The sequence below is a fragment of the Carassius gibelio genome, chromosome B17 (genome assembly GCF_023724105.1).
Source record: "Carassius gibelio isolate Cgi1373 ecotype wild population from Czech Republic chromosome B17, carGib1.2-hapl.c, whole genome shotgun sequence".
Taxonomy (NCBI): Eukaryota; Metazoa; Chordata; class Actinopteri; order Cypriniformes; family Cyprinidae; genus Carassius; species Carassius gibelio.
Genome location: NC_068412.1, coordinates 23,952,746 through 23,971,632, shown reverse-complemented (window position 1 = coordinate 23,971,632; position 18,887 = coordinate 23,952,746). Strand labels below are relative to the sequence as shown.

At 36.3% G+C, this 18,887-nt stretch overlaps 4 protein-coding genes across 8 annotated transcripts in view; 1 reads left to right on the top strand and 3 right to left on the bottom strand.

Moving 5' to 3' along the window:
* The window catches only part of snap25b (synaptosome associated protein 25b), a 33,585-nt gene extending 33,492 nt beyond the window's left edge, over positions 1-93 (bottom strand). The window contains exon 1 of one of the 2 annotated variants that reach the window (XM_052579725.1): positions 65-93. The gene's annotated coding sequence lies outside the window, so the exon portion shown is untranslated. The remainder of the gene's footprint in view (positions 1-64) is intronic. The other variant, XM_052579724.1, reaches the window with a different exon arrangement.
* A 4,096-nt stretch (positions 94-4,189) lies between these two features.
* Positions 4,190-9,298, bottom strand: ankef1b (ankyrin repeat and EF-hand domain containing 1b). The gene is made up of 9 exons (XM_052580183.1): positions 8,922-9,298; positions 8,528-8,727; positions 7,544-7,693; positions 7,340-7,463; positions 6,251-7,085; positions 5,923-6,149; positions 5,364-5,491; positions 5,154-5,291; positions 4,190-5,069 (listed from the first exon to the last, which is right to left on the bottom strand). Exons 1-9 carry the CDS (start codon positions 9,292-9,294, stop codon positions 5,022-5,024), a joined length of 2,223 nt encoding a protein of 740 aa, XP_052436143.1. The 5' UTR covers positions 9,295-9,298; the 3' UTR covers positions 4,190-5,021.
* Positions 9,299-9,531: 233 nt separating this feature from the next.
* LOC127976075 (ketohexokinase) lies at positions 9,532-14,498 on the top strand. Of its 4 annotated transcripts, XM_052580179.1 has the most exons (9): positions 9,532-9,751; positions 9,909-10,025; positions 10,805-10,939; positions 11,198-11,332; positions 12,592-12,664; positions 12,829-12,975; positions 13,693-13,781; positions 13,926-14,083; positions 14,179-14,498. In XM_052580179.1, exons 1-9 carry the CDS (start codon positions 9,660-9,662, stop codon positions 14,265-14,267), a joined length of 1,035 nt encoding a protein of 344 aa, XP_052436139.1. In that variant the 5' UTR covers positions 9,532-9,659; the 3' UTR covers positions 14,268-14,498. The 4 variants fall into 4 exon arrangements, with proteins under 4 accessions (XP_052436139.1, XP_052436141.1, XP_052436140.1 ...); XM_052580181.1 differs by lacking the exon at positions 10,805-10,939 and having other exon boundaries at positions 9,535-9,751; XM_052580180.1 differs by lacking the exon at positions 11,198-11,332 and having other exon boundaries at positions 9,536-9,751.
* Positions 14,499-17,060: 2,562 nt separating this feature from the next.
* The window catches only part of LOC127976074 (EMILIN-1), a 33,665-nt gene continuing 31,838 nt past the window's right edge, over positions 17,061-18,887 (bottom strand). The window contains exon 8 of the mRNA XM_052580178.1: positions 17,061-18,886. Coding sequence (XP_052436138.1) covers positions 18,564-18,886 — 323 coding nt within the window. The 3' untranslated portion in view covers positions 17,061-18,563. The remainder of the gene's footprint in view (position 18,887) is intronic.

The following is an 18,887-nucleotide window of genomic DNA, read 5'->3' as shown; positions in this document are numbered from 1 at the left end:
ACCTGTGAGAGTTGAGCGCCTACAGCTCATGCAAAAAGCTGTGCAAACAAATCAAAACACCTACCTCGCACTCGATGAACCACGTTGGAGATGTTACTATCGCCTTGCCTCCTTCAGCACTGATTTGGGTCACCTAATGCGCGTGCACACAGCTCTGGAGTGAGTGAGTGAGTGAAAAAAACCTCATCCCTCATCAAAGATGGCGTGCCCCTCTGACGTCATAATGAGCCTCAATAGGGCGTGCCCATACAGCCCCTGTGTGAGTGTAAATGTCCCCGCCCTAATCCAGGATGACGAGATGTTCTAGCGCTGATTTAGCGCTCATTGATCCCTGCTTTATGTTATATTGGAATGTATGGGTTATTTGACTCCATCTGATTTATTGTGATTGTGAAATTAAGCAGTTCTCCTTTAAAATGCTAGGAAATGACCTTGGGAATCACCTAATAGACTGTGGCCTCAGAGTTGTTGAAATGCCAAATTAAAAGTTTGTCCATTTTGTTTGAATCTGACCATGTCATCAGTTTACAAGGCCTCATTAATGGATAATATATAAATAAACTTGTATAAGGAAGCGTCTGAAAATGGGGGGACAATTGTATTGGTAAAGGCATAGTACACCAATATATGAAAAGTATTATAAAATGTACTTACCCTCAGGACATTCAAGATGAAGATGAGTTTGTTTGTTCATGGGAATACTATTGGAGAAATTTAGCATTACATCACTTGCTCATCAATGCATCCTCTGCCGTCAGAGTGAGAGCTGATAAAAACATAATAATAATCCACAAGTAATCCATTATTTAACATCTTGTGAAGTGAAAAGCCATCAAGGGATTTTAACTTTAAACCATCACTTCTGGCCAAAATACCAGTCTGTAAGTCATAATATCGCTTCCTCGAAAGATGGATTTGTTCACTACAAACATGCAGCTTTTTGGATGAAATACTCCGTTAATCTGTTCAAAATGCAAGAGTAAAATATCAAGTGGAACAGAAGTTTGCTGAAGTCCCTTGATTTTCCCCTTTTCCTACATATACATTGGGTTTTGAAATGGATGCCTTGTTTGTATTTCCAATATCATTATAAAAAAAATAAACAAAAGAAAAACATTGCTTGTTTGTGTCTTGCCCCAAGCATCAAGTCAGCCTGATTTTCTAATGGGAGCAAGATCAGATAAAAGTGCTTTAGCTATATATACTTACAGATTCAGATAACGGGCACGAATCAATAGCACTTATTTCATTATTTAATGGCTTTTAGACTTCTAAAGGTTCTTGCTTACTGTTCTTTCGGTTTGTATTTGTAACTAGAGTGTGTTTCGAGGATGTGTTAGACAAGGTTATTGTGACTTTGGCGAAGGAGGACCTGAAAAAGAAAGCAACAGAAGGCTAGTAGTACAAAACAATCTGGCAAAGTGCTTCACTACATTAAAACAAATCAAGACATAAAATCTGGATACTTAACTCAGCAGGACAGATGAAGGTCAAGAATCTCCTGAGATAAAAATACTGTCCGGCCAAGAGGCAAAAAACAGTTTGACTGTTTAAACATGCAATGTAAAACAAATCACACACACCCCATTAGACAGCAGAGGAGAAAATAACTGCTGGAGGGTATGGATATTGACTCAGCACATACAAATGAGACAGTAATGCTAGTCAGTGCAACATCCAACAAACAGAAAAACCCTGCTAAATATATTGATTTACACTTACAAGATTATTAGTCTTTAGCACCCAAGTCTTGTTTACTGTCTGAAGATGCCATTGTTATCTAGAATGAAGTCTGTCACACTGATGTATTGATAACATTTAAATTCAGATTAGGTTGTGAATTGGGTTTTTAATATGAGATGTGATTTACATATCATTGCAGCTCCTTTCTGTTCGTACCGGCAGAGCAAGTGCTGATTAATCCTGAATTCTTTGACACAAGTGCGCATTTACAGGACCCATACTGTTACCAATTAAAGCTCATTTATTTAAGCCAGATTCTCTTCAGTTTTTCTTGTCAATCAGCACTGCCAGAACCCACCCCCACAACATATCAGAAAGAGCCCTTGTTGCTCATGAAAAAAAAAAAGGTGGGAAATCTGTCATTAACCTCATCATCTGCCTACCATCGATGATTGCATGCTGAACTGTGAATAAGCAGCAGAAACAATATCCCATCTTTGTGTAGGGTTAATGGCACTGCTGCAGATGCAGATAATTATATAGGAGAAAATACATGTGAAGTAATAAAAAGAGGCACATTTAGAGAGAGCCACCTTTCTAAATATCATGTGCGCATCTTAATGATTCAAATACATATGACATTCAGCATATTTCAGCAGCATGGAACATCACAGTTTTTAAAGGACTCACTCTCAAATATCTGATGAGGTCAAATTGGATCCACTAACTTGAACATGCAAATTAACCATTAATTATGATCTTTTACAATTTGGTATTTTAGACCATAATTGGAATAACCACAAAAAATATGAAAGGCTGTCATATATTAAAGACAGAGAATGGAATACAAGCTTTACTGCACAGTACTATACACTGTGGAAGTCTGTTTTCACACACTTAAAAATAAAGGTTCAATATCTGATTCCATGGTACTGACCTGTTTCGACCGTAAACACATTTTGTCCTATTGAAAGTGTATTCTATACACTTAAAAATAAAGGACGCAAGAGTGGTTTTCACTGTGATTCCATAGAAGAACCATTTTTGGTTCCCCAAAGAACTTTTCAGAGAACAGTTCTTAAAAGAACATTTTGACAGCTTTGTACCATTTTTCTAACAGTGTAGATCTTTCTCTTTAGAGTCACTAGAATGCTGATTTGAGCAACTGGCATTCAAGACTGGAATTATAAATACAGTTCAATATATTTAAAACTAATAAGTGTCCTAAAAACGGAATGTTATGTTATATTATGTTATGATAACATTTGGACTTGATACTTGTTTCACCTTCATTTATTGAATAACCTTCATCTGCTTTTCTACATATTCCTCCCTCCTCATTTGTGGGACACCTTTCTCCTTTCCCCCCTCCTCTTCCTTTTTCCTTTGAAGCTATAGATTAGGAGCTGAGGTGAGTGTGTCTGTGAGTGCCACATCATCAAGGCAATTACCTCCAGCACTGGAGCCGATTATCAGTTCCTCATCCTTTTAAGGCCTTGCGCTTTAACAGTCCTGGTGTACAGTATGAATTAATTATTTAATAATATCGAATCTAACATGTCTATTGATTGCCCTGCTTCTGTCTGTAGTGCAGAAGAATTTATATCTTCAGTGTCTTGTCCTTGCTGCAATGGCCACTTGAACTATCATCACATCCGGCTGCACATATAGAGTTCCAGCTGACTCCTCTGTGTCTCCTTTCATGCGAACGTGCCGAGTCAGAGCCTGTGAACAACAATGTGCAGGTGTTCTGAATTTCTATTGAGCTTTGCAGAATTTACATTCAATGGAGACGAACAGCATTTAAAAGTACATTTTAGACATAGAGTAGGCTGTCTGGTTTTTAGGGTCTTGTAAAAGAAATAGTTAATCCAAAAAGGAAGATTTGCTTAAAATTGACTTACCTTCAGGCCATCCATAAAAAAAATAAAATAAATAAATAAAAACAAAAAGATGGATTTGTTGCAATTTGAAATAGATTTGGAGAAATTTAGCATTGCATCACTTTCTCACCAGTGGATCCTCTGCAGTGAATGGGTGCCGTCAGAATGAAAGCAGCTGATAAAAAAAGAAAAATCACAATAATCCACAAATAAACCACACCACTCCAGTCCATCATTCTTGTGAATTGAGAAACTGTGTTTGTAATATACAAATCCATTAAATAATTTTAACTCCAAACCATTGCTTCTAAAATATGATGTGTATATATGTAATCCATATTCAATATCCAAATTTTTCAATCAGAAGAGAAATATGCACAGATCAAACACTGTGACAAAAGACCAAAACAGCTCTCTCTCTCTCTCTCTCTCTCTCTATATATATATATAAACTTTGCACCAGACAAAGTGTTATTATGATTTATCAACTCATTCTGATGGCACCTATTCACTGCAAAGGATCCATTGTTGGTCAAGTAACGGAATGCTAAATTTCTATTCTGATGAAGACACAAACTCACCTACATCTTTAATGGCCAGGGGTTGAATACATATTAGTTTTCAGGACAATTATTTATTTAAACACCTCTAAACAGAGTCATAGTACAACACCTATGTGCTGTGCACATTATTTCTTGTACACAATATTTTATATCTAGCCTACATTAAAAAATAAACTTTTCAGTGTTTCTTCCTTTAACATATCCAGACAAAATTCTAATTTTAATCTTTAAATACATAAGCAGACCTATTATTAATGTCTTGTTGTCAACCAAAATGTTGTCCCAAGTTAAAATGGTGCATTAAATTATGCATTATTGTGTCTGACTGCCCCCTACTGGCCAATGTGATGATTTAAATCATGCACGTGTTCATGCATATTTCAATCAGAATGACACAATCACTTACAATGATTAATGTGTTACCTTGAAACATATGACTGACATCTCCTTTTCCTGTGTTCAGTGGGGGTTGGTGATTAGAGCCAAAGTCACAGGAGAAGCGCAAAGGAAAAAGGCTTATAGAGCAGGTGGTGCTCTCAGTCAGGGGTTTGTACAGCAGTATACCAAATGGCAGAACACTAAGGTGACCACTGTGCATCCCAGTGACTGATTATAAAAAGGTTATTTTTATCCACTGTCAAGAAAAGGGATTTACATGGTTTTTCTGTGGTCCTTCTTTCATTTTTTTCTCAAATGACAAAAGACGAACAAGTCTTGGAAAGACACATTTTTCAGAAATAAAAGACAGACTGTAGCTCTGAATGCAAAGCAGGTTTTGCACAGAGACATTTAATTTATTCCACCCCAGTCATTCAATCCCATTCAGCTCTGGGATGCTCTGTTGAAGTGTATGAAGTCCTTGAGAAGCGTCTTTTTGTCAAAGTGTTCTCTTCTACTTCTCAGTGTGTTGCGAACTGTTGGTAAGATGTTTTCCCCAAAGCTAGAATGCAGAAAACATCAGAAATTCTCAGTGTCTATCGAACATTAGACATTTTATTTTTATATTATATTTATATTATCTTACGGTTTTGGGAACAAAGCTGATGTCAGACTTGTTGGTGCCACTTCTAATCTTGAACTTTGGGTTCTTAACTATGATATTGTCTCTCAGGTCTTTTTTCACAGCTGCGGAAACCAGTGGTGCTGGTGACCGAATACGCATCTGCAAAAACAGAATATAACTCATTAAACATCCAAACTATAGCTATAGAAAGAAGGGCATTTCCCCTTTTACCTTTTCTTGTGCTGAAGAGGCTGTTTTTAAAGTTGGTTTTTCTTTGTCCTTTCTGCTGAATTTGGCCATGAGCAAAGCAATGATTCTCGCATCGCCATAATTTATAGCAATGTCCAAGCAATTCTGGTCTGTGTATACAAAAACATTGAATTGTTTTTTAAATAAATGAAGAAAAATATACAAATAGTAGACTACTGTTACAAAAGTTTTCTATTTCAAATTAAATTTGAACTTTCAATTCTTCAAAGAATCCAGATTTTTTTAAAATATGGACTCCACAAAATTAATCAGCATATTAGATTTCTGAAGGATCATGTGACACTAAAGACTAGATTAAAGGCCGCTGAAAATTCAGTTTTTCACCCTATATCACATGAATAAATTACATTTAAAAAATATTTACATAATATATATATATTATGTAACATTTAATTTATTCCTATATATAGACTTTTTCAAATATCCTTAAAATTCTTAATTTAACTATTAATGACATTAAACTTTCGAAAAATAATATAATGTAGAAAAAATAGAGGCATTTCAATATCAAACCCAGCACCTCTCTTGTTTTTTGCCATGACATTGGCTCCAGCTTTGATGAGATACTCTACACAGCTGAATCGACAGCTTTCAATAGCTCTCATGAGTGGAGTTGCTCCATTCATTGCCACTGCATCCACCACGGCTCCAGATTGCACCAGCATGATGGTAATGTCTACATGACCTGCATGGCAAGCATGGTGGAGGGCCGTCCAGTTAAACTGGTCAGCTGCATTGACATCAGCCCTACAGAGGAGTCAAATAAACAATGTTTTTTTTTTTTTTTTAATTACACAGTCTAATGGTCCTCCAATTACATTAAATCTGCAGTTTTCTTTTAGCATTACCTCAGTGAAATGAGGAATTTCGCTACTTGGTAGTTGCCACAGCTGCATGCTGTCATGAGTGGCGTCTTAAAGAACTGATCCTTGACATCAACAGGCACTTGTTGGGTAAACGCCAGGCTGAGAGATTCTAGATCTCCAGTCTTCACACAATAATGGATGTTGGTATAGGTCTTTTCAGACTCATCGATATACCAAGCCGAATCATTCTCAATGGGGTGAATTGGTGGCCGGTCTGGGTTGAACCGGTTGGTGTCAGTAAATGGCTGGTAGATCTCGATCAGGTAGTAAGGTAGTCCACTGTCCTCTCTTATTGAGATTTGCTCAGGTGGCATTATGCATATGGGTAACGATGGGGCAGATTTGCCACTCTTCTTTTCCTTGCTACCCTTTTCCTTCTTAGCCTGCTTCGGAGCGTAGGATGAGATGACAAAGGCCTTCTGGAGGTACTTGAGGCCTTTGAAAAAGTCATTTATGTTGACGACACTTTCACGGTTTTTGTCATGTTCCATGATGATCCTTTGTAGGTTCTCATTACTTACAGGAGCTTGATGCGCTTGAAGGGAAGACACAAAATTTTCCACAGAAATGTTTTCAACACGTTTGTCGAGTCCCTCAGCCATTTCAAAGGCTTTGCGCAAGGTCGTCTCGTGCTCACAGGACCAGTCGTGAAGGGTGACGGCCCAGAGTTCATTGGGGTTTATAGCATCGGGTGCAGAAAGCTTCACATGCATCTTCTCTGCTTTTTTGAGCTCCTTCAGGGCAGCTTTGTGGCCATTGCTTTTGGCGACTTGGCTCGGAAGTTGACCTTCCAGATTCTTCAGTTTAGGATTACATCCTGTTGTAGACAAAAGAGAGCACTCCCATGAATAAAGGTTTGGTCACATTTACCATTGTTCTGCAAAATTTTGTTGGTAAAATCCAGACATTCCAATAGAAATTTGATGTGATGTGAAACAAGTTCATTTCACTGATAAGCAGCTCTACTGAAGACAGTAGTGTGTCGGTATTCAGCTTGAATCAGGTCAATGTTTATTTAATTTAGTCAGTAATTGTTTTGGGGAAAATGGAAAGACATTAGACCCAGCCTACCTCTTTGGGCCAGGAATCTACAGCACTCATTAAAGCCGCCAGCCGCAGCAAAGTGCAGTGGTGTGTTACCCTTAGTCGAGCTGATACCCAAGTCAGCAGAGTATGCAGACAGCACCTGTAAAACCTGCACAAAGCAGAGACAGTAATAGTCTCCAAAGTGAAACAAAGGTGAATTTTGTGCTATTCAGAATGCCATGGCATAACCTCAAGGAAACCTCCTTCTGCGGCAAAGTGGGCAGCACATCGTCCTTCCTGATCAAGCATGTCAGGATTCCCTCCTTTTTGTAAAATGGCTCTGACAAGCTTCACAGCACCAGCCTTAGATGCCTCCATGAGCGCAGAGCATCCTGTCAACTTTGGAGAGCCAAAACATAACAAATATACTGATTCAACTCAAAATCCACATTTTCATGCTGACCTATTAAACAGACTGTCTCATATTTTATATGGAAAATTCGAAAGACTCCAAATTACCAATATGATCAAAACTTTGCTGAAAAAACATAACTTTTGTCATCTGATCGATAGTTACTACTTTTTTTTAGCAATTAAAAGGCCTTTTAGTATTATTCTAAAAACGTAGTCTTTTTGATATATAAATCTTTATTGATTTAAGAATAACCTTACATTGTAAGCAATATTTCTAAATTATGTTAAAATGATATATTAGGCTTCTGGGGAACTTTTTTTTTCATCTCTCAGTCATCATTGTATCGCATTGTATTATATATTTTACCTGCCACAATAAAGTCTAATCTACAGAACTTTAATCATAAAGCTAAATATTTAATCTTACTAAGACAAATTATTGAAAGAGAGAGTGACAATTAATATTTATATGCATTTTATGTAAGTAGCCTATGACACCGTTATAAAGATCTCATTGACCTACATTACAAGCTATGAAGCTATCAGATTTTTTGGCCATATAAATAATAATTTATGGCCATTAGCAACTGCGAAATATTGCTCAGTTTGGACATCTAAATAAAGCTTCAAAGTCCTAATATGAGCTCCATGTTGTCACTATATCATACTATATGAGCTATAAAAGTAGTTGTAATATTATGTATTTGTAAAAGAGAACTTTGAATCATCTATGCATACAATTTTGGATTCTTGCTGTGTCAAACATATAAGGGAACATTAATCTGATTCCGAGCTATGATTTGAGGACAGCTCTCCAACCTGATTTACTGCATTTGGATCAGCTCCTTTCTCCAAAATGTTTATGCACAGATTTTCACAGTCCTTCGCATGCTCACAGGCGAACACAAGCAGTGGCTTCCCTGAGTTAGAAACATTGTTGACATCTGCGTTGCAGCCGAGCGCCATCTGCAGGCAGAGAGCATGTTCTTTAGCTGGAGAGATGCAGTAGAACAGCACCCCTACAAATGAAGAGGATAATTAGTAAAAGCAATACTAAATATAACCGAGGAAATTACAATAAAAAATATTTCAAAGAACAAAAGCATTACTTTTTTTTTTGTACCTATATAATAATTTTAACGTATCGGTATAGGTAAATACATTGTAAACAAGTTCGATTAAGATTGTAGAGAACATAAAAAGATGTTCTTGCCTTTTCCCTCTTCATCTGTGAGATTCACATTTGCATGATTTGTGATCAAAAGATACACAATATTGAAGTAGCCCAACTGTGCAGCCAGCATCAGTGGTGTGCGGCCCTTCTTGTCCTGTATGTCAGGGTGGGCTCCCAATGACAGAAGGAACCGTACCAAGTCTTCATCACGGTCCAGAGAGGCTTGGTACAAGGCACCGAGTCCTTGTTTGGGTTCGGTCAGATTTAGCAGATTGGATACACCCACGTCGACCATCTTATTTATCTGTGCTTTGTTTTTCTCCCGCACATATTGCAGGAGTTTATAGATCTGGAGGACCTCGAGGGTGCCTTCCGCCACCCAGTTTACCACACTTGCTGAAGTCTCCTCCATTCTCTTATCTATTAGTCTTCAAAAATAATAAATCATATTAAAAACATGGCAATGGGGCAACTGAAAGCCTGTCAGATCATGTGTACATTCAAATATTTAAACAACAAATGCGTTTTTAGAACTTACTACAAAAACGTAACTGACAGCAAAGTCTCGGCTGCACTCGGTAAAAATCGGAAATCATCGTGTTCAGCTCGCGCTGACACTTTCGGCCACACTCGGTAAAAGCCGTTAGACTTCGTGTCATGTTTACGCTCTCCAGTTCACTGAAAGATAAACGTTCTCCCGTTCCTGTGCGGAACAGTGTAACGTCATGACCTTTCGTCTCGTGTCCATAGTTCAGGATTTCGTTCTGCAGGAAGAATATGGGAGACAAAAAGATACTCAGCATTGGTTTGGTGTGTCTAGATATCATAAATGTTGTTGATAAATACCCGGAAGAAGATACTGATACCAGGTAAGAAATTCTGATAATAATGTAGGCCTATGATAGCTAATTATTTATTTTAATGCACTTTTAGCGTTAGCGTTCCGAACGCATAATCAGACCATAAAGCGCATGTAGTTAATGTTGCATCGCAAGTGTTATACAATAACGTGCAGCTGGTTGGTAGGTGTTTGTCTCAGAGATGGCAGAGGGGAGGAAATGCATCAAACACGTGCACAGTTTTGTCTCTTCTTGGGGCCCCGTGTGCTTTTATGGGGTCCTTGGCTCCTGGACCAGTAGCTGAGTAAGTGTTTTTATACCTACTATTATGCAACAACATTTTAAAAATATTATGTATACTTTATATATACATGCATGATTATTAGGAGTTCCTTATTTTCAGCAATGACGTGTATTTGGTCAAAATACAACACAAAAAGTCATGTTGAAAAATATTGTTACAGTTTAATATAACTATTTCTTTCTATTATTAATTATTATATGTTATTGTATGTACTTGATATATGCATTGTAATTTATCTCCATGATAGCAAAGCTGAATTTCATCATGATCCTTCAAAATTCATTCAAATATGCTGATTTTGCACTTAAGAGATATTTATTATCAATGTTGAAAACAGTTGCACTGTTAATTTTTTTTGCCAAAACCATACTTTTTTTTCTCCAGAATTCTTTGAATCTTGCATTTATTTGAAAAAAGAAAATCTTTTGTAATAGCAAATTATATTTACTGTAACATTTGATCAATTTAATGCATCCTTGCTAAATAAAAGTATTAATTTATTTGAAAATAATCGTACTTTTCCCAGACTTTTGAATGGTAATACATTGGTTTTCCCAAAATATTATGTAAATCAACTGTTTTCAACATTGATAATAATAAGAAATGTCCCGAGCATCAAATTATCATATTAGAATGATTTCTGAAGGGTCATGTGACACACTCAAATTTTCTTACTCCTGCAACTACAATTTCCTGCCCGTCACACAACTTAAGTTTATATACACTGCACACATGTATTCTTTATAGATATACTTTTCCTTGGTAATTTGTTCTTCTAGCTTCATCTTGAATGACTTTCAAATGTACAAGATTGACATCTCTCTTCTTCTGGAGCATGCTGAATGCTCCTTTCCAGCTTCTGTAGTAATCAGCAGTGTGACGACAGGAAGCCGTACAATTCTGCATATGAACAGGTTTGTGTGCGAGTTTGTGTGTACTGTAAGTACTATGAAGCTCTTTCCTCACAGGATGGCTGTCACAGCAGATCACATCAAAACAAGGAAAATATACTAACTGCTCAAAGTGGTAATGCTTTTTCCCTTTAAAGGGTGCACTAAAGGTGAATGGTTCAAAGTTCTGGCACGCTTTGTGAGCCTGTTGTATGTTTTTCTTCGCAAATCACTCAGTAGTGCATATGGGTCACTGCAATGCCTCTCTATTTGCTGCACTAGTTTCATCGTGGGGGATTTTGCACGGCGTGGGGTGGACATATCTGGTGTGGCTTGGCAGCCGTGGGGTGAGACCCCGTGTGCCTGTTGTGTGGTGTGTCCCACCAAGGGCTCGCGCACTGTCGTGCTCTCGGACACGTAAGAGTAGCATCCAAAGTTACAACAATCATAACATAGCCAAAGTTAGATGGGCACCTGGTAAATTACCATTTCCCATTCTCTAACATAATCTAAGAAAGTCTTTCCGCAATGGCACTGCTGTAATTGACAATAATTTAGACTTAAAGTAGCTGCCATTAACAAATCATGACAATTTGACATTGCATGCATTAATCTGAGTGCTTAATTTTTGTTGGGAATTTGTTATTTTCAGTTAATTTATGTTTTACTATTAAATGTCTGTTTTATACAAGATTATTAAACAACACACAACAGCACACAATGTCAAAGCTTACTAACTAACTAGCTTATTCCACGGCTTTCTGACTTTTCAGAATTACATGATTCTGAAAGATCAGTTGCTACATTCTATGGCCAAATATTTAAAATGGAATGGAAAGTTTTGGCATTTTTCAGAATTGAAAAATATAATATAATCTCAGTTAAAGATATTAATATCTTGCAATTCTGACTTTATATGTAAACGCATGACTTTATAGATGCAGTATAAACGCACAATTCTGAAAAGGAAAGTTTGAATTGTGTGATAAACCAGCAATTGTGAGAAAAAGTTGCGAATAGCTTTTTATTTGGAATTCTGTAAAAAAAAGAAAAAAAAAGAATTGTGATTCAGAATTTTGAGAAAAAGTCAGAATTCTGAGGGGAAAAAATCTGAATGGTGATATTTTTTCACAGAATTTTTGATTTGTGAAGATAAAATATCACCTGGTTAAGGTTTATCTCAGTGGTTAAGAATGTATATTGTCCTCACTTTCAATTGCTTTGTTTGTTTTTTAATATATAAAACAACACATATTTTTACCTAGGCCTTGAATAATATCTCTAGTCTAAAACCTTTTCATTTTTTTTTTGAGAACTTCCAAAATATTTTCCGCCTTTGGTTTAGTATATAATCACAATTATCTTGTAATCACAGCACAAAGCTGACTATTTGTACTGATGACTGTTATCAAATGCTTACCGTATACAAACCGACAGGCATCCGGTCTAGGGCAATAATCTTGGGTTTTTCCACTATACAGACCTTTCACTGATTCAGTTTGTGACTGTAAACAGTTTTTAATAATATGATTATAGCAGATCATGTCAAAATAATGGATAGTGACCTATCATGTACACAAAGTACAATTATTATTTCCTGATTGTTCTTTAAACACTGATTGTTGTAGTCTGAAATACAAGAGAACTTTCATCAGCTATTCTCTCTGCTTAATCAGAAACTTACCAGATGTTTCTGTAGAAGATTTTTCAAAGGTGGACCTGAGCCAGTACAAGTGGATCCACTGGGAGGTGAGAGTGTCTGCCAAATATCTTTCACTTGCTTCATAGTAACACTCCAAGTTCACACTAGTCACACTGAAACACTATTTAGGTTATATATATATAATATAATAGCTTTATTCCAGAGAATAATGAGAAAACTAAAGCTGATTGTTTTATGAATGCATTGTCAGGGCCGTAATGCTGACGAACAAGTGAAGATGATTGAGAGGGTGAGAGAGTATAACAGCAAACAGGAAGAGAAGAACAGAATCACCATCTCTGTGGAAATAGAGAAGACCAGGGAACCCCTCTATCAGCTCTTCCCTCTTGGTGATTTGGTATGATTTTTTACATGATTAAAACAAGCTTCACATGAATAAAACACATTTTGTTAACGTGGATTAACCACATCGTCAAATGTTCTTTGTAAACTGGTTTTGGACTGTCAGATCACTCTAAATATATACATTTTGAACATTTATTCAAAATATTTTGTGTATATTATAATGTATGTATACTACCGTTCAAATGTTTGGGGTGAGAATGATTATTTTATGATTATTGTTTTATTATTATGATCATTTAAGGAAGCATTAAATTGATCAGAATGTATAATTTTATAAAAGATTTTGATTTCAAATTGTTTAAAATTCAGCTTTGTGACCGTATGAAAAAAATACATTTAAAATGTTAATAATATTGCTTAATAGTATTGTTTTTATTGTATTAAATATATTACATAGACATAAAAATGTCAAAATATATGACTTATAAGTAGGTCCTATACACAGGTCTGGATTCCACAAATATTTCTTTTTTTTTTTTTTTGCTTTGATTTTTAAAAAACTGGGAGCTGAAGTCCTAATATATGATAATAACAAAATTCAACAAAATATTTAATAAATGAACATGCAATCAGCAGAAGATTTAAAGGAGCAGTGCATTTAAATTCTGTGGAAATCTGAGTGTGCCGATTATATATGCAGGTCAGGTAAAACATTTGTGATATGTTTGTACACTACACAGCTTGTTTATCAGTGGCTGCTTTCACTCAGGTCTTTGTCAGTAAGGATGTGGCCCAGCACTTTGGGTTTACCTCAGCCGCTGCTGCATTGAAGGGTATCTACGGTCGTCTGAGAAAGGGGTGAGTCAGTGTTAAAACCTCCACTAGATGTCATTAGTGATCCAAAAATTCTGGCCATGTCTATTCATAATCACTGCTTAAGTTTGTGCTTTTTTTAAATATTAGCTGTTCCATTTGTTTAGATGAGTTTTCTTGTGTGTCTAGAGCTACCCTAATTTGTGCCTGGGCAGAAAAGGGAGCGGATGCTATGGGTCCCGATGGTGTAATTATCCATTCAGATGCATTCCCGCCTGAGAAGCTTGTAGACACTCTTGGAGCAGGAGATACGTTTAATGCCTCTGTGATATATTCCCTTTCAAACGGTAAGGATGAAGGTCTGATTCTGAAACACAAAGAAGTAAGAGGTTATTGTAAGTTGTGGATTTAAACCGAACTGGATCCTTTTTCTTTTCTGCAGGGGGCAGCCTGCAGGATGCTCTCACATTTGGCTGCCAGATTGCGGGTAAAAAATGCGGCATCCACGGATATGATGGAATTTTACACTGAATATGGCGGAGAGGTGCACAGCTGGAATGTAGTACAGACATGAAGCATGATGATAAACTTAACTAGCGTTGTAAAACAGTAGTCATTGTCAAGGCATGATGAGGTACTGGAAAATGGTGCTTCACATAGAAAAGACTAATGTATATGCAAAGAATAAGTCTAAATTATGGTGGTACAGTATATCCTACTGATGTTCCTCTGTATTAAGAATCAATAAATTGAAGAAAACAACTTGCAACCCTTCACTTCCGCTTAAAAAACAAAACAAAAAAAAAACAGTAAAATTGCGATATCAAAAAGAAAATAAATTTCATTTTAGAATTTTTGTGTACACTACCAGTCAAATATTAGGAATAATATTTTTTATACATATACATATTTTCTTTAAAAAAATGCATTTGATCAAAAATACTAAAATATTACAAATATTAATCCTGTGACATATTATTACAGTTTAAAATGACTGTTAAAATGTTTTCTTTTTTAATATACTTTAAAGTGTAATTAATTTACTCCTGTGATACCAAAAACTGAGTTTTCAGCATTATTACTTTAGTCTTCACTGTCACATGATCCTTTAGAAATCTTTCTAATATGCTGATTTGCAGCTCTAGAAGCATTTTTTGTTATTATCAATGTTGAATACAGTGATACAATTTCTTTCAGAAGTTTTGGGTAAGAAATGAATACTGTTATTTGTAAAGGATGCAATAAGTTGATCAAAAGTGACAGTGAAAACTTTCATAATGCAACAAAAAACAATTTGCTTCAATTTACATTCAAGTATTAAAAAGCAAAAGCAGTTTCAACATTGATAATAAAAATAACTATTATTAATAAGAGCACCAAATGAATATCTAAATAAAATAATATTTCACAGTATTACTTTTTTACTGTACTTTTTATCAAATAAATGCAGCTTTGATGAGCATAAGAGCCTTTTATGAACACATTAGTCTAAACTTTTAACCTAAACCTGTACTAAAGAAAAAATATTGTGAGCATACTATCCTACAGTGCTTTGATAATACTTATGAGTTATGAGAAGGAGTTCAGGGATATTGTTCCCTGATTGATACTGAAGTGTTGGCAAGCATTTCTACTGCAGTAGGGAGCACATGCCTGAGTGTTTGCACTGTATGCAGAGAAAAAGAGACAAGGGAAGACAAAGATGTGAAGTGAACATAAATGAAAGACAAACAGGATACGTGACATTTTCCCACCCAGTCCCATTTAGACACAGCTGGCCAGAACTACACGGATTCTTTTACCACACCCAATGTGCATTAATGACACCCTGTCTGTCTGACAATATATGTCTGACATTTACTTAGGGGAAAATTATACAAACCGAATTCCTTTAAGCCTACGTTTTTGATATACTGTAAAATGCACTCTTCTCAAATTTGTGGAAATACTGTGTCCCATGCCTAGAAATCACTGTCAAATGTAAGTAACTTTTGTGACTGTAGGTACAGTAGTTCTTACTTTTAAACTTTACAACTGTAAACATACTTAGCATGAAATTAACCACATTTATAAGTGCACATTATTCCAAAGAACAAATAACTTCATAATATGTCATCGAAATGTAAATGTAACTTACTGGACCTCAGAACCAACTTGTCTTTTCAGCCACAAACATGAATACATGAACATGAATATGATTTGAGAAGAGAAGGTAACCAGTAGCCAAATAGCAATTTATTATCATGGGCTATGTAGCCTAGTAGTTAAAAGTTATGCATGACTTAGTTGTTGCAGTAATATACAACTGATTTGAAAAAATCTTTTTGGATATGTCGAGACTTTCTCAAAGGGGAAGTTAGGCATCAGTCTCCTCATCCTGATTAAAAAGACTCCTTTAATGTGCATGGCATGCCAATGTTGATTCCTCTCAATCCACTGAAATTTCATGTTCAGCTCATCTCCATTTTACACTTTGGATGATCCAATCCAACCCTGATGAATAAAATGTTTCATCCTACTTACATTGACTATTCTGTTTAATTTGGAAATGTGTTTCATTACAAAACTAAAAAGGATTTTGAATGCCATTTCATGCTGACTTTATCAAAGAAAAGAGCAAAACAATAGATATTTGATTTTCCCTATGTACTGTATTTAGAGTTCTTAACGTTATAAAAGCAATGCAATATGAAGAAATGAAAAAAAAACAAACAAACATAAAAACTCCCAATGGTGGCCCATATCAGAAAGAGGGCAGAAGGTTCACTTACCAACACTTTGTCTAGACACCAGTGACTTGACAAGCAGAGGTCATTATTCATCATAAACTAAATCCCCATATGACTATGGATGGACACCCAGAAATGTTTTTCTTTCCATTAAAACACAAGCCAATCTCCAAACGACTTATCTGGCTTGCGACATGGAAAATGAAATGTATTGTGCACTCCTCTCCTTCACAGCGTTTCTGTGCATAAGCATCTAAAAACCAGAAACAGCGGGTCTTTTCTATTTTTTGAACATGCTTTCAATCACATTTTGCTTTGACATTTTGCTTAGCAACTCCAGTATGGACTTTTTACATGTTGAATGGAGAAGTCATAGACAGTGGCAAAACTTTCACCATCAGTCACTGACTGGAATTCTATTCAACAGACTCACGGTTCTTGAGTACCAGAACACTCCTCATTGTGTTTGAGACAATGAACAGTATAGTCTGCTTAGTGTTTTGAACAATGCCAGTAGAAAATTAAATGGAATGTCTTCCAGTAATCCAATATACTTGACAAAATCCCATAAAACTAACTTCAGCAGAGAGTAAAATGTGTAAAATTAAATATCTTTATTTGAAACACACGTGTTGCCAATGTACACATTCAAGGTAACAGGTTAAACTGTGAGAGGGAACTATAAAATCTTAGATCTGGTCTCTTTTACATGTAAATAGATGTTTTAATGCTTACGTTGCTGCCATAGTTTCAATTTTATGAGCTGGGAACTCTCTTTATAACTAAACATAATAAATGAAATAACACATAAAAGATAGCAGCCTTGATTTTCAACATTCTTGACCATACGAAGTCTGAAAATTCATAGCGTTACACAGAGATCTTTTCTCTCAACGTGCTGTGAAATTGCACAAGCATGTTTTAAACAAGAAAAAGCAAAAGTCACATGGTTCAAAATTCTTTGGGCTGTTGTACAGTAAACATTCAAGCGAGACCACACAGCAAGAAACGGTGGATGAAGGACACCCTCTGAATCCTAAGCGTTGTTATTCTTCAAAGGCACTTTGTTGAACCACATTAAGGACAGACTCTGTTTGATAATAATCTCCATTGAGCGCTCAGGCTATGATATTATGATTATGGAGCGAAATGCAATGGTCCTCCACTCCAGTAGAATTGATGCCTTTGTAAATGTTTCAACAGGATCACAAAATGCAGGATGATGCATGTACAAAAAGCCCATTTTTGTTGGTTAGATAAGCTGCTGTGGGAACCATGTGCCTGAGGAATGAAGATTTCACTGCATGCATCTCTTTTCCAGAGGCAGAGTTTGCATGGAAAGCAGTGATGTACAGTACATCACTTATTGTCATGTTGGATAATATATTGAAAGCTTCCTGAAATCATTACCAACCACATATTTAATTAAGTAAAGCGTCTTTGGCAAAAGCAGGATGTTACTCCTGGAAAACTTGGCACTTGCAATATAAAAAATTGAAAAATTAAGGCACATACTATAATTTTAAAGATCATCCCTTGACTCAAAACAAAAAAGAAGCACTGGATTTAAACATTCACAGCAAAAATATGAATTCCTTTCATCAAATCTCCCAAATTCCACACTCATCAGCCTAACCTATATAACCCTGACTGTGAGTCAAGCTCTTTGGCAGAAGAGTACTTTTCTGTGCAGTGACAAACATGGGAAGTCAAACAGACCTCACGGTCGTCTTCGGTGCATGAGAGATTATTCATAACTCATGCCTGTGATTCATATAAAATGGAAATATTTCAACAAGAACATTGTCAACAATGGTCGCACAAACCTGCAGTAGTATTTGTTACAACACTTCTCCAAAATTCGGGTTAGGATTACATTTCAAGGATTTCAAGGGCAACAGTTCCTCCAATTAAAACTATATTCTCTGTTCAAAGAGTTCATAGGAGGTCTAACAACATCCGTAGATTTGGAAATGATACTGAAGGAAAATCAATGCACAGCATGTGCACCCCAGGTGGATAAGTGTCATTTAGAGTGTCTCTTTCTAGCCCCGTCGTTTTGCTGGTCTTCTGATTAGTCTCAGTGCTAATCAGACCGCTACATATCTTCATATAGAAGCATACCACTGAAGATAGTTAAAGGCTCCACTGAATGAGCCAGTTTGCCCATAACCAGGTCTATGCAGACTGTGTCGCCCACCTGAAGGGGCAGGATGATGTTGAAGACAGCAAGAGAACCTGGTGTAGGTTTGGCCTCGGCCATGGGTTTGTTTTCCAAACCTTCTGGTTGGTAACCCGCTGAGTCCACCCGAGCCATGCCATAGTTAGACTTGGAGAGCACGGCTTCAATCTTCACATTTTTGTGACCGGTCAGGATAGCGCTGAAGAAGTAGCGTCCATCTAGTGGTGCAGTAAAGATGCC